Genomic DNA, 15,050 nt, shown 5'->3' with positions numbered 1-15,050 from the left:
CTGTGGCTGGAAGGGTTTGCCGGTTCAAATCCCGCGGCCGGCAGAGGAATCCTACTCCGTTGGGGGGGCCCTGAGCGAGGCCCTTCACCCCAACTGCTCCAGGGGCGCTGTACAACGGCCGACCCTGTGCTCTGACCCCCCAGCTTCTCTCTCTCTCTCTCTCTCTCCCTGTCTGTGTGTCTCCTGGAGAGCCAGCTGGGGTCTGCAACAAGACCAATTCCTCCTGCAAGACATTGTATAGGGTTAATAAAGAAACATTATCACATTGTTGTTCACGCAGCGCTGGGGGGCCTGGATCAGCAACATGACCGACTGGCGTCTTATCCAGGATGTGTCCTGTCTTGCTTTTGTTGCCCCGTGACTCTGTACTGGATAAAGCAGTTAGGAAATGGAGAGAGGGTTTGTTTTGTGGGGAGTGTGGCACACAAGTCTCATCCATCCATTGAAGCTGACACTCAGCAGCAGCCGTATCACTCTGCAACTCACAACTGGCAGCCCCCCCCACTGGAGCTCAGCAGGTGTGAGCCTGGTCAGTACCTGGATGGGGAGACCTCCTGGGAAAAACTAAGGTTGCTGCTGGGAGAGGTGTTAGTGGGGCCAGCAGGGGGCGCTCTCACCCTGCGGTCCGTGTGGGTCCTAATGCCCCAGTATAGTGACGGGGGACACTGGACTGTAAACAGGCGCCGTCCTTCGGATGAGACCTAAAACCGAGGTCCTGACTCTCTGTGCTCATTAAAAATCTCAGGGCGTTTCTCGAAAAGAGTAGGGGTGTCACCCCGGTGTCCTGGCCAAATTTCCCATTGGCCCTTACCAATCATGGCCTCCTAATAACCCCCCTCTCTGAACTGGCTTCATCACTCTGCTCTCCTCCCCACTGAGAGCTGGTGTGTGGGGAGCGTTCTGGCGCACTATGGCTGCCGTCGCATCATCCAGGTGGGGGCTGCACATTGGTGGCGGTAGTGGGATTCCCCTTTACCTGTAAAGCGCTTTGAGTGGAGTGTCCAGAAAAGCGCTCTATAAGTGTAAGTTATTATTATTGTGCAGTGGTGATCAGATTAGTTAACAGGTGCTAACTTCTGTGGATATTTAAATCGGCTTGTAATATCAGGTAACTCCACAACAATGTAATTGTTCTATTTCTTGAGCTGTAATCTTTTTTTAGGTTTGTGGCCGTTTTGTGCCGACTGACAAGACTTAGGGGGTTGAAATGATTTGAGCAGAGCTGACAAAAAACTGCATTGCGCAGTGAATATTGTATTCTGTCACTGAAACATCTTTTTTTCCCCAGGTTTTTTAGAACATTAAATAATACAAGCAAATAAGAACAAAGAAAATGTTTTCTCGGAGAATTTGAATTTATAAAGTGTCATTTTAATAGGATAAAAACACATAAACAATTAGTCTAGCCGCTCGAAAGCCGCGGCGCAGCTGAGCAGGCGCGATCTGATGACATATTTCCCGCCGCCCTCCTATGCGACCCGACCGCCTTCTTTGTTTCGGATCGGCTCTGGAGCAAGATGGCGAGCTGCTCGTTAACAAGGCAAGGCGAGCTCCGCTCCTTCATGGAGGTGTTGCTCAAGGCGATCGTGTACGAAGTGTCGGAGGTTTTCCGCGACGGGATGGCCGATTCCGAGGAACAGCGTCAACACAAACTCCGCGGCGTCTCCCAGATCCTGGTGAGACGGGCGGTGGTGAAGATCACCCAGTGTGTGGAGGGCAGTGTCGGGAGTGAGATGGCGCGGCTGAAGGAGGAAAACGAGAGGCTGAAGGTGAGATTGCAGCTGTGGGAGAAGGAGCCGGGAGCAGGAGGAGATCGGGGACAGACAGATCGTGATGGACACACGCCTCCCTGTGGAATCGCTGCAGAGATAAAAGACGAAATGGACACGGAACCGGAGCTGTGTGTGGTGTGTGACTTGTCACTCAGTGTGTGTGTTTTAAAATCGTGCCTTTAATTTCCTCACTGGTGAGAATCCAGTGGAGGGATGCAGAGTGAGGTGGGACAGACTTGTGTGATGTAGCGACAGGACTCTTGACTGGAAACTGCAGTGTTGTTGTGGTTCCGAAAGCATCTGAAAGAACAGTAACAGGGCTTAAGAGACACGCCGTTTCAGCCTGAGGTATGGTCTCACTGAATCTTTTAACCCTTTAGCTAAACGCTTGTGAATATCGTTTTGTTTGCGTCTGATTTGACATACACCCTGATATTTAGAGATGAACTCGCCCCAACGTGAAACTAACGTTTCCCCCCTGAACTGGACAGACTCACGTTTTCAGCAGGGCAGATGTGAATTCTTACAGGTCCAGGACGAAGCTACGACGATTATTCCGTTTAAGACGTCTCTTAATTTTTGTACCCGCCTCACTGTCATGTTAAGAGTTAGTCATAGTGGCGTTGATTGTACTGTACTTGTGTCGTTCCGACGTTTCTGCTGTTTTATATAAAAGATCACGTCGTTTATTATTCATATGTAACTCAGCACGTAAACAAAACGAAGTGGAGAAGAACTAAAAACATTTTGACACGTTAAATGTCTGCCCGCTGTTATTTCAAAGTGGATCTCTAGGTGCTCATATAGCAGACCTCTTAATTGAGAAAGTTTACAAATGCCAGTCCTCTGTGATCTACTTGTGGTTGTCTGATAATGACAGTCTTGTCAGTGATTAAAGTGCATATTGATCCATTGTCATTTTCACATACTTGAGGGTTCAGCATTCACCCTTTAATGGGGATAAGTGTGGATGTTTAAACCCCCACCTCTCTTGGTGTAGTGTTAATGTACTGGAGTGTCCAGTTAGTGTGTCTGTATTAACCCCTCTCTCTCTCAGTGCAGTGTTAATGTACTGGAGTGTCCAGTCAGTCAGTGTGTCTGTATAAACCCCTCTCTCTCTCTCAGTGCAGTGTTAATGTACTGGAGTGTCCAGTCAGTGTGTCTGTATGAACCCCTCTCTCTCAGTGCAGTGTTCATGTACTGGAGTGTCCAGTCAGTGTGTCTGTATGAACCCCCCTCTCTCTCAGTGTAGTGTTAATGTACTGGAGTGTCTGTATTAACCCCCCTCTCTCTCTCAGTGCAGTGTTCATGTACTGGAGTGTCCAGTCAGTGTGTCTGTATGAACCCCTCTCTATCTCAGTGCAGTGTTAATGTACTGGAGTGTCCAGTCAGTGTGTCTGTATGAACCCCTCTCTCTCAGTGCAGTGTTAATGTACTAGAGTGTCCAGTTAGTGTGTCTGTATGAACCCCCCTCTCTCTCTCTCAGTGCAGTGTTAATGTACTGGAGTGTCCAGTCAGTGTGTCTGTATGAACCCCTCTCTCTCAGTGCAGTGTTAATGTACTAGAGTGTCCAGTTAGTGTGTCTGTATGAACCCCTCTCTCTCTCTCTCTCTCAGTGCAGTGTTAATGTACTGGAGTGTCCAGTCAGTGTGTCTGTATGAACCCATTTCTCTCAGTGCAGTGTTCATGTGATGTACTGTCAGTGTGTGAATAGTTTTATTTTAATTTTTTGTAAAGATGTTAAAAAATTGAAACTAGACTTGAACGTTACTTATTTTTTCGGTTTTTAATGGGCAAATAATTTTGCCATATCTGTGATGATTTTTGTGTCTGGCAACAACATCTCTGTAGCTCTCACCTGATAACGTTTATAGCACAAGAACTCCCATTGGTCATTTTTATACAGTACCTAAAAGCCATCTATCTGTTTGGGAAAGGAATAGGGGAGGAACTCATGGACATGCACGCTGTGCAGGATTTTGCTCCAACATATGTCGCCTTTTCCTGTTATTCAGTAAACCAAACAAAATTAACATGATTATATTATCTTGACATGCATGATTTAAAAGTCTGTCCACTACACACTGGCTTTTTCCTCCCACATTTTATCCAGCAGCCAGATCCCCCTGCAGCTCCCAGCTGGCAGCCCCCCCCCACTGGAGCTCAGCAGGTGTGAGCCTGGTCAGTACCTGGAATGGGGATTATTAAGGGGCCATGATTGGTAAGGGCACTATACTGGGGCATTAGGACCCACACGGACCGCAGGGTGAGAGCGCCCCCTGCTGGCCCCACTAACACCTCTCCCAGCAGCAACCTTAGTTTTTCCCCAGGAGGTCTCCCCCTCCAGGTACTGACCAGGCTCACACCTGCTGAGCTCCAGTGGGGGGAAGGGGGGGCTGCCAGCTGGGAGTTGCAGGATGATCTGGCTGCTGGCAAAATATGGTTGTTGTTTTTTTTTTTCCACCCCTGAAGAAGGCTCCGCGGCCGAAACGCTGTTTCTTCCCTTTCCAGCCTGGAATAATCCGATTACTTGTTCCTCGGCAAAAGAGCTGCGGTCTGACGGAACTAGAAAGAGATTTTCCCCTCCGGCCGAAATGCGAATTATTCCGTGGGGCACAGAGTCAACACAGCACATCACCCAAAGGACACCATCTCCACCGGGATGTGGCAGCATCACCTTATCCGGAGTATTTCTCATTGGCACTTGTCAGGGTAGAAGGGAAAACGAATTTAACAGGGCACCGAGAAGGTCTTGAAAACCCTCCTGCTCTCTGCAAGAAAGCTAAAACTGGGACAGACGTTTGCCTTTCAGCAGTCAGCACGCCGAAACAGATAAAGCACCAGTCACGTATTTCTGTAAAGAGGAACGGGCAAACGCTGCCGAATCCGGGTATGCTACGTTTCCAATCCAGCCCAATCAAAACAGAATGATGGCGCAAAAAAAGGTTTGCGCTAGTACACAAAGTACCGATTCGGGGGGGGCGTGGACACTTACACACCCCATCTTTAAAAGCTTTCCTCCTTGCAATTACTTTGCAAAAACTGCGGTTTTCACTTGGAGGGCGCTATATATTACAACGTGCAAGGCCAGATCCGTTCGGACCGAACGCGTCTTCATGTCAAGCTGTGTAAGAGGACCGGGGGCAGGGTCATTTAGGACCGGGATTTCCGGAACGCAACGCTTAAGATCCTCGATATAGACCCTGAGCAAGATGGCCGCCAAGGAGAACCAGCTGACCCGCAGCTGGAAGAGGCCTATGCAGCGAAACAGTGAGAGACCGGTGAGCTACACCAGGAAACCTGGTCCTCTTAACAGTTTTTAGAGCACAAAAATGTGTGACTTTTGGAAAGGGCGTGTAGACTTTTGTATGGGCACTGTACGAAAAAAAAAAGATTGAAACTTTCCTAAATTCAACAGCAGGAAGAGCTTCCACATTAAAAGGGACTGGTTTCTCTCCTGCACGGATGTAACAGTGACTTTTTAAGGTGTTTGAAAACGGAATCGTTTTCACCAATTACAAGCTGAAGAAATCCTCTCTTAATGTAATAATGATAATGTTGCTTTATTAACCTTGGGGGTGATATTCGATTCTGGCTTAACATTTGACCCACATGTGCAGCATACTGTCAAAACATCTTTTTTTCACCTTAGAAATAGCGCAAGACTACGCCCTCTGCTATCATTAACTGTGGCTGAAGAGCTGATCAACACATTTGTGTTCTCTCGAATTGACTACTGCAATGCTCTACTCCCTGGGGTATCTAAATCTACTCTGAACAAGCTGCAGTAGGTCTAAAATTCAGCAGCCAGAATCCTGACCAGGTCTAGTGCAAGTGTTCACATCACTCCTGTCCTGGAGTCCCTGCACTGGCTTCCGGTCAAATTCCGCGTAGACTTTAAAATCCTCATACTCACCTATAAGGCTCTGTATGGCTGGGCACCTCAGTACCTGTCTGAGCTTTTATCACCCTACTCCCCACCTCACAACCTTCGCTCTTCTAATTCTGTTCTCCTTACTGTCCCCCAACCACGTCTACATTGTATGGGTGACAGGGCCTTCTCCTGCTATGCCCCCAAGCTCTGAAACTCTTTGCCCAAGGATATTAGAGAGTCACCTTCTCTAAACTCCTTCAAATCCAGACTCAAAACCTTCTTCTTCAGAAAAGCCTTTACTTAACTGGTTCCATTCTTCACCCCTCTGCTCTTCTTAATACCACCTTCCACGGTCAACTCTATTGTTATTGTTGTATTGTTGTAATTATAATTGTCTCCTATCTTGTGAAATCTTCTTATTTATTGTTGTAGTCTTCTTATTTATTGTTATTGTCATAATGTAAAGCGCTTTGAGAAGCCACCTTTAAAGGCGCTATATAAAATAAAGTTCATTATTTTTATTATTATTATTAGCCCTGTACAATTTCTGGCATGAGGAATTGGTCTTTTCGCAGACCCCCCAGCCTGCTCTCCATGAGACACACAGGGAGAGAGAGAAGCTGGGGGGGTCAGAGCGCAGGGTCAGCCATTGTACAGCGCCACCTGGAGCAGTCGGGGTTCAGGGCCTTGCTCAGTAGCCCAATAGAGTAGGATTCCTCTGCCGGCCGCTGGATTTGAACCAGCAACCTTCCAGTCACAGGCGCAGATCCTGAGCCACAGAGACACCGGTCCGCCCCCAGCTGTCTTACACGACAGCTGAGCGGTCTCGGGTGTGGACGCCCTGATGCTTTTTCAGCTTGCTCATCTCGCTAAATCTCTTCCCGCACTGACTGCAGCCGAACGGTCTCTCTCCCGTGTGGGTGCGCTGGTGGGTTTTTAAGCTGCTCGATTTGATAAAACCCTTCCCACACTGAGCGCAGCTGAACGGTCTCTCTCCCGTGTGGATGCGCTGGTGGGTCTTTAAGTTGCTTAAGTGACTAAACCTCTTCCCGCACTGACTGCAGCTGAACGGTCTCTCTCCCGTGTGAATATGCTGGTGTGTTTTTAAGTCACTCGAGCGGCTAAACCTCTTCCCGCACTGACCGCAGCTGTATCCCTCTCCGGTGTGAACTTGCTGGTGCGTTTTCAGGCTGCACGAGTGTTTAAAACTCTTCCCGCACTGACTGCAGCCGAATGGTTTCTCCCCGGTGTGAGCGCGCTGGTGTGTTCTGAGTTCATCCGACCTACTAAAACTCTCCCCGCACTGCCTGCAAGCGTATCGCTCCAGGGTGTGGGCGAGCTGGTGCCTCTTCAAATTGCTTGATGTGCTGAAACTCTTCCCGCACTGACTGCAGCCGAAAGGTTTTTTCCCCGTGTGAATAAGTTGGTGGACTTTGAGGCGCCCGATCCGGCTAAAACTCTTCCCGCATTGACTGCAGTGGAACGGTCTCTCGCCTGTGTGAATAAGCTGGTGGTTCCTTAAGTGGCACAAGTGACCAAAACTCTTCCCACACTGACTACACCTGAAAGGTCTCTCTCCTGTGTGAAGACTCTGGTGGGTTTTTAAGTTACTTGAGTGTTTAAAACTCTTCCCACACTGGCTGCAGACGAACGGTCTCTCTCCCGAGTGAATGAGGTGGTGCCTTTTTAACTGGCTTGACGTGCCAAAGCTCTTCTGGCACTGAGCGCAGCTGAACTGCCGGTTTCCTGTGTGGGGGCGCTGACGGGGTTTCGGGGGGCTGGACTGAGACAGACGCTGCTCCTGTCTCGGCTGCAATGACGGTTTGTCCCCTCCATCTGAGCAGGGCCTCGATGGAGGGGTCCTGATCCCCTGCTTGTGCTGTGCTTGCTCACTGTCCAGTTGCTCCCTGTAATGATCCTGTGTCGTGCCCCGAAACCGAGCTGGGCTCTCTTCCTCGTGTCCCTCTGTGTGCTGCTCGGCAGTGTGAATCATCTGGGCTTCCTTCTCCATCTTTAAAGGATTGAAGACATCATTTTGAATTAACTGAAGTTCATTCAGTCTGCCCTCTTTGTACCAGTTAACAGATACAGAGTCCACTTCGTTAAAAGTTTCAGAAACATTCTCGGTATTTAGATTATTAAACTTCTCTGTCAAGTCCTCTGATGAGAGTCCAGGTGTCTCACTCTCGGGCTCGGTCTTCATCATGGGCACAGAGTCCAGATCCTCCACCCTCTGTCTGCTCTCTGTGTGCTGCTGCTCACTGAGTCTCTCTTTCCCTTGTGCGGAGGCGAGCTCTGTCTCCTGCATCAGACGGGAGCCCCACTCCTCCTCCTCCTCCTCACTGGGCTGCTGTTCAAGAGGAGCCCTGTCCCCAGCGTCAGGGAGAGCGCTGACCTCTGACCCTGCAAACACAGGACAAGAGAACAAGACCTTTAACATGGGCTGAGAGTAAAGGTCAAAACCTTCTCCGAGAGAACGTTTAATGTAGCAATAACTGAATAATTATCAACAATGAAGACCAAAGAGGAATTGTGACGATAATCAAGATCAATGAAACATCTACCAGATTAGAAGCCATGCAAAGGCTCAAGCACAAGACTATACATGCCATGCACACAAAAGAAGAGAGCTAAGATATTTCAGTTCATGGATGACTTTAGTTTATGTATGCACGGATTAGTTCATCTGCAGGGTCAGTCAATTTGGGCTCCATGTCCTGCTCTGTAAGATTAAACTCACCCAGCTCTTCTTTGAGCTCTTGTACAGAGACACGGCCCAGTTCAATACAATGTGCTGCAATATTCTTGGTGTCCAGATGATTCATCTTCTCTGTAAAATCATCAGATAGTAGGAACCCAGGTGTCTCACTCTCTGGCTCGGTCTTCATCACGGGCACAGAGTCTAGATCCTCCACCCTCTGTCTGCTCTCTGGGTGCTGCTGCTCACTGAGTCTCTCTTTCCCTTGTGCGGCGGCGAGCTCTGTCTCCTGCATCAGACGGGAGCCCCACTCCTCCTCCTCCTCCTCACTGGGCTGCTGTTCAAGAGGAGCCCTGTCCCCAGCGTCAGGGAGAGCGCTGACCTCTGACCCTGCAAACACAGGACAAGAGAACAAGACCTTTAACATGGGCTGAGAGTAAAGGTCAAAACCTTCTCCGAGAGAACGTTTAATGTAGCAATAACTGAATAATTATCAACAATGAAGACCAAAGAGGAATTGTGACGATAATCAAGATCAATGAAACATCTACCAGATTAGAAGCCATGCAAAGGCTCAAGCACAAGACTATACATGCCATGCACACAAAAGAAGAGAGCTAAGATATTTCAGTTCATGGATGACTTTAGTTTATGTATGCACGGATTAGTTCATCTGCAGGGTCAGTCAATTTGGGCTCCATGTCCTGCTCTGTAAGATTAAACTCACCCAGCTCTTCTTTGAGCTCTTGTACAGAGACACGGCCCAGTTCAATACAATGTGCTGCAATATTCTTGGTGTCCAGATGATTCATCTTCTCTGTAAAATCATCAGATAGTAGGAACCCAGGTGTCTCACTCTCTGGCTCGGTCTTCATCACGGGCACAGAGTCTAGATCCTCCACCCTCTGTCTGCTCTCTGGGTGCTGCTGCTCACTGAGTCTCTCTTTCCCTTGTGCGGCGGCGAGCTCTGTCTCCTGCATCAGACGGGAGCCCCACTCCTCCTCCTCCTCCTCACTGTGCTGCTGTTCAAGAGGAGCCCTGTCCCCAGAGTCAGGGAGAGCGCTGACCTCTAACCCTGAAAAACACAGGACAGGAGGACAAGACCTTTAACGTGGGCTGAGAGTACAGTTCAAAAGGAATTGATACGTGCAGAAAAAGCATGTTTGAGAGAGGACAGAAACAGATCTTTAATGATTTATCAATACTTTGATAACCGCCTTTAAATGAAAACGCTAAAGCTCACTTTACAACCTGATGCACATGAAAGGTGAAAAACAAACCGTAAAGCACCCACGAGCTCTTTGACCACAGAGTGAAAAGGATCTATAATAAAAAAAAGCAGATTTCACCCAAGTCTCTGTCCAGGTGGGGCTCCGGACACAAGAGCAAACAGAAAAGTTCAGCCACATACGTGAGAAAATCCTAGATGAAACGATTCAGAAGAACAAACGACACTGACCGAGAGAATAAAAAAAAACAACAACAAGGAGATCAAACTGACAGAAATTCTCTTGCAAGACCACTTCAGCTACAAGCAGGGAGTGCTCACTGAAAGCAGAGTCATTTTACCTTAACCCACAGGCGTCTCGTAGCATCGAAACACCATAACAGAGCACCAGCCTCGGCCAAATAATGACGGACGAAAACAAATGGACTTTATTCGTGGTTTAAAAAGGAAGATCCACTAACATAGCGACGCTTAAAGAAAGGGGTGAAAATATTCCTCAACACACTGGAGTGAAATTACAATATGCATGCACTTTGAAACTGAGTTTTCACCAGCCAAAAAGAAACACAGCGGTTCAGCTCACACAAAAGACAGCGCGTGAAATGTGGGGTGAAGAGACAGCTATAAAAACAATCATCACACTCAGCCAAAATCAGAGAGACCCACCTGGCAGAACAGTTTGTCCTTGACATTGCCCTGCTGATCCCGAAAGAAACAAGACTACGTCTCCAGAAATGAAACAGTGTCAAGTGAAAAGAGTGGCTTCCCCTAACCTCCAGAGACAGGTTAATACAGACACACTGACTGAACACTCCAGTACATGAACACTGCACTGAGAGAGAGAGAGGGGTTCATACAGACGCACTGACTGGACACTCCAGTACATTAACACTGCACTGAGAGAGAGAGAGGGGTTCATACAGACACACTGACTGGACACTCCAGTACATTAACACTGCACTGAGAGAGAGAGGGGTTAATACAGACACACTGACTGGACACTCCAGTACATTAACACTGCACTGAGAGAGAGAGAGGGGTTCATACAGACACACTGACTGACTGGACACTCCAGTACATTAACACTGCACTGAGAGAGAGAGAGGGGGGTTAATACAGACACACTGACTAGACACTCCAGTACATTAACACTGCACTGAGAGAGAGAGGGGGGTTCATACAGACACACTGACTGGACACTCCAGTACATTAACACTGCACTGAGAGAGAAGGGTTAATACAGACACACTTACTGGACACTCCAGTACATTAACACTGCACTGAGAGAGAGAGGGGTTAATACAGACACACTGACTGGACACTCCAGTACATTAACACTGCACTGAGAGAGAGAGGGGTTAATACAGACACACTGACTGGACACTCCAGTACATTAACACTGCACTGAGAGAGAGGGGGGTTAATACAGACACACTGACTGGACACTCCAGTACATTAACACTGCACTGAGAGAAAGAGGGGTTCATACAGACACACTGACTGGACACTCCAGTACATTAACACTGCACTGAGAGAGGGGTTAATACAGACACACTGACTGGACACTCCAGTACATTAACACTGCACTGAGAGAGAGAGGGGTTCATACAGACACACTGACTGGACACTCCAGTACATTAACACTGCACTGAGAGAGAGAGGGGTTCATACAGACACACTGACTGGACACTCCAGTACATTAACACTGCACTGAGAGAGAGAGGGGTTCATACAGACACACTGAGTGGACACTCCAGTACATTAACACTGTACTGAGAGAGAGAGGGGTTCATACAGACACACTGACTGGACACTCCAGTACATTAACACTGCACTGAGAGAGAGGGGTTAATACAGACACACTGACTGAACACTCCAGTACATTAACACTGCACTGAGAGAGAGAGAGGGGGGTTAATACAGACACACTGACTGGACACTCCAGTACATTAACACTGCACTGAGAGAGAGAGAGAGGGGTTCATACAGACACACTGACTGGACACTCCAGTACATTAACACTGCACTGAGAGAGGGGTTAATACAGACACACTGACTGGACACTCCAGTACATTAACACTGCACTGAAAGAAAGAGGGGTTCATACAGACACACTGACTGGACACTCCAGTACATTAACACTGCACTGAGAGAGAGAGAGGGGTTTATACAGACACACTGACTGAACACTCCAGTACATTAACACTGCACTGAGAGAGAGAGGGGTTCATACAGACACACTGACTGACTGGACACTCCAGTACATTAACACTGCACTGAGAGAGAGAGGGGTTCATACAGACACACTGACTGGACACTCCAGTACATTAACACTGCACTGAAAGAGAGAGGGGTTCATACAGACACACTGACTGGACACTCCGGTACATTAACACTGCACTGAGAGAGAGAGGGGTTCATACAGACACACTGGACACTCCAGTACATTAACACTGCACTGAGAGAGAGAGGGGTTCAGACAGACACACTGACTGGACACTCCAGTACATTAACACTGCACTGAGAGAGAGAGGGGTTCATACAGACACACTGACTGGACACTCCAGTACATTAACACTGCACTGAGAGAGAGAGGGGTTCATACAGACACACTGACTGGACACTCCAGTACATTAACGCTGCACTGAGAGAGGGGGTATTACAGTACATGAACACCACCGCCCTTAGAGAAAGGGGTTAATACAGACAATTACTGACTAGACAAACACAGTACATTTACACTGTTATTAGACAGAGGGAGATGAATACAGACCTACACACAGACTGGACATTACAGTACCTGAAAAGAGAGAGATATAAAACACAGACACACTTAGTGACTGTACACTACATTACAGCTCACTATAGTACATTAAAACTGCACTGACAGGGGGATCATTCCAGACACGCTGACTGAACACTGTTTATTACATTAACACTGCAACGAGAGAGGAATCAATATAGTATTACAACCATATCCATATATACATACTATGACCAGTCCGGTAGTGTCTGTATGAACGTACGTTCAACGCTACGATAGTCAACTCTAATATGTCATACGATAACGGAGTCTGAACGACGTGTTTTGTCCTGTTAATGTACTTTTAGCACCATAACAACACTTCAGTTTCCAGGTAAGAAACATCACACAGGTCTTTCCCACTTCACTCCGCATCTCGCAACTAGATTCTCACCAGTGAGGACGTTAAAGATGCTGGTTTTAAACACACACACACACACACTGACTGACTTCATACAAGTCACTCCCACTGACCTGACAGCTCCAGTTTCACGTCCATTTCTTCTTTTATCTCTGCGGCGATTTCACGGGGAGACGTGTGTCCATCACGATCTGTCTGTCCCCGATCTCCTCCTGCTCCCGGCTCCTTCTCCCAGAACCGCAATCTCACCTTCAGCCTCTCGTTTTCCTCCTTCATCTGCGCCATCTCAGTCCCGAAAGTCTCCTCCACACACTGGGTGATCTTAAACACGGCCCGTCTCACCAGGATCTGGGCGACGCCGCGGAGTTTGTCCTGAAACTCGTCCTCCGAGTCGGACGTCCTGTTTCCAAAAACTTCGGCCACTTCGTACACGATCGATCTGAGCAGCACCTGCATGAAAGAGTGGAGCTCGCTTTCCAGAATCGACCGGCGATTCTCCATCTTCCAAAGACAATCCGCAACAACAACAACAACAACAAAAAAAAAAGAGAGAGAGAGAGACCGATCGTGCAGCTGCAGCTCCAACAGGAACAGCTCCTCCATATTGGTTCCGGGTCTGACCCCGCTGCCTTAGTGACTGTTGCTATGCACCGCACACCAGCCCACGTCGGTATTGCTTTATTTTTTATTTTTTTATTTTTTATTTTATGCTTAACAAAAGAACAAAAATGGCCATACAAACAAGCGTACATATAACAATTCAAGACAAAAAGGTCGTCAGGGGTACATATTACTACATAGATTCAAGTTATGAAAAAAATATTAAACGCGTTAAATTAAAATGATGTCCACACCGCTTTCAGATGTTTGCACTTCGAAATACTCCGCAAATACCCCCGTACATCCAGTTTAAAATGCTCAGACAAAGGGTTCTTCCCGGACCACTTCATTTTATGTATATAATAGCGTGCCATTATAATCATTAAATTTATTACAACCGAAATTTTCATATTTTTTTCGATGGGGCTGAAACTTAACATAGCATCTTTTTCCTCAAAACAAATATCACTATTGGTCTCTTTTTCAAGATACGTCTGCAACTTAGTCCAGAAAACCACGTTTGTTTTGCTGTAAATGCCTCTCTGGTGGATGCGAACAGTTCGGTTGATCAAAGAAGATGCTCTGAAACGTAAAAAAAAAATACGATTGCGCGTACTTTAAAGAGAAAATTTAAACGCATCTCATACCGGTGCAAAAATGTTTAATTACTTGTTTTTTTTTCCCGTGTAAGGGAGGAATCAAAAAAGTATGGTGAGACGCTTTAAACGTTACATTTTGATTGTGGAAGCTTTTATATATATAGTCAAGCTGGGAAAAAAAAGATTCAATAAACATTCTTTTTTATTTTCTAGTATTGCGAGGAAACCTACGAATAAAAAAAGTTTAGAAATGATATTTACTTCGGAAGCAAATGTGGAAGACCAACTAATTCCACTCATATTTCTTAATAATAACAATAACTGTCACGCGTGTCTCTGCCTGAGACCTGTAACATATACTGTATAATATCATAGTCACTAAAAGGCTAACATAACGAATAGGTTGCTTACACTTATATAGCGCTTTTCTGGACACTCCACTCAAAGCGCTTTACAGGTCATGGGGAATCCCACTACCGCCACCAATGTGCAGCCCCCACCTGGATGATGCGACGGCAGCCATAGTGCGCCAGAACGCTCCCCACACACACCAGCTCTCAGTGGGGAGGAGAGCAGAGGGATGAAGCCAAGTACCTGGAGGGGAGACCTCCTGGGAAAAACTAAGGCCGCTGCTGGAAGAGGTGTTAGTGGGGGCCAGCAGGGGGCGCTCACCCTGCGGTCTGTGTGGGTCCTGATGCCCCAGTATAGCGACGGGAACACTGGACTGTAAGCAGGCGCCGTACTTCGGATGAGACGTAAAACCGAGGTCCTGACTCTCTGTGGTCATTAACAATCCCAGGGCGTTTCTCGAAAAGAGTAGGGGTGTCACCCCGGCGTCCTGGCCAAATTTCCCATGGGCCCTTACCAATCATGGCCTCCTAATAACCCCCCTCTCTGACCTGGCTTCATCCCTCTGCTCTCCTCCCCACTGAGAGCTGCTGTGTGCTGAGCGGACTGGAGCATCATCCAGGTGGGGGGGCTGCACATTGGTGGCGGTAGTGGGATTCCCCCTGACCTGTCAAGCGCTTTGAGTGGAGTGTCCAGAAAAGCGCTCTATAAGTGTCAGCAAATATTAATTATTATTATTAATATGTTTTTTTTTATTTTTAATCGCT

General features: G+C 47.5%; 1 protein-coding gene across 2 annotated transcripts; it reads right to left on the bottom strand.

The window, feature by feature from the left end:
* Window positions 1–6,047: 6,047 nt before the first annotated feature.
* On the bottom strand, window positions 6,048–13,321 carry LOC148813346 (uncharacterized). Of its 2 annotated transcripts, XM_088908307.1 has the most exons (4): window positions 12,850–13,321; window positions 9,072–9,419; window positions 8,387–8,734; window positions 6,048–8,049 (listed from the first exon to the last, which is right to left on the bottom strand). In XM_088908307.1, exons 1-4 carry the CDS (start codon window positions 13,235–13,237, stop codon window positions 6,452–6,454), a joined length of 2,682 nt encoding a protein of 893 aa, XP_088764433.1. In that variant the 5' UTR covers window positions 13,238–13,321; the 3' UTR covers window positions 6,048–6,451. The 2 variants fall into 2 exon arrangements, with proteins under 2 accessions (XP_088764433.1, XP_088764434.1); XM_088908308.1 differs by lacking the exon at window positions 9,072–9,419.
* Window positions 13,322–15,050: the final 1,729 nt, after the last annotated feature.

Source organism: Atractosteus spatula (assembly GCF_055471065.1).
Source record: "Atractosteus spatula isolate fAtrSpa1 chromosome 10 unlocalized genomic scaffold, fAtrSpa1.hap1 SUPER_10_unloc_1, whole genome shotgun sequence".
Classification (NCBI taxonomy): Eukaryota; Metazoa; Chordata; class Actinopteri; order Semionotiformes; family Lepisosteidae; genus Atractosteus; species Atractosteus spatula.
The sequence above is the reverse complement of the archived record's forward strand: the minus strand, read 5'-3'. Positions and strand labels throughout refer to the sequence as shown.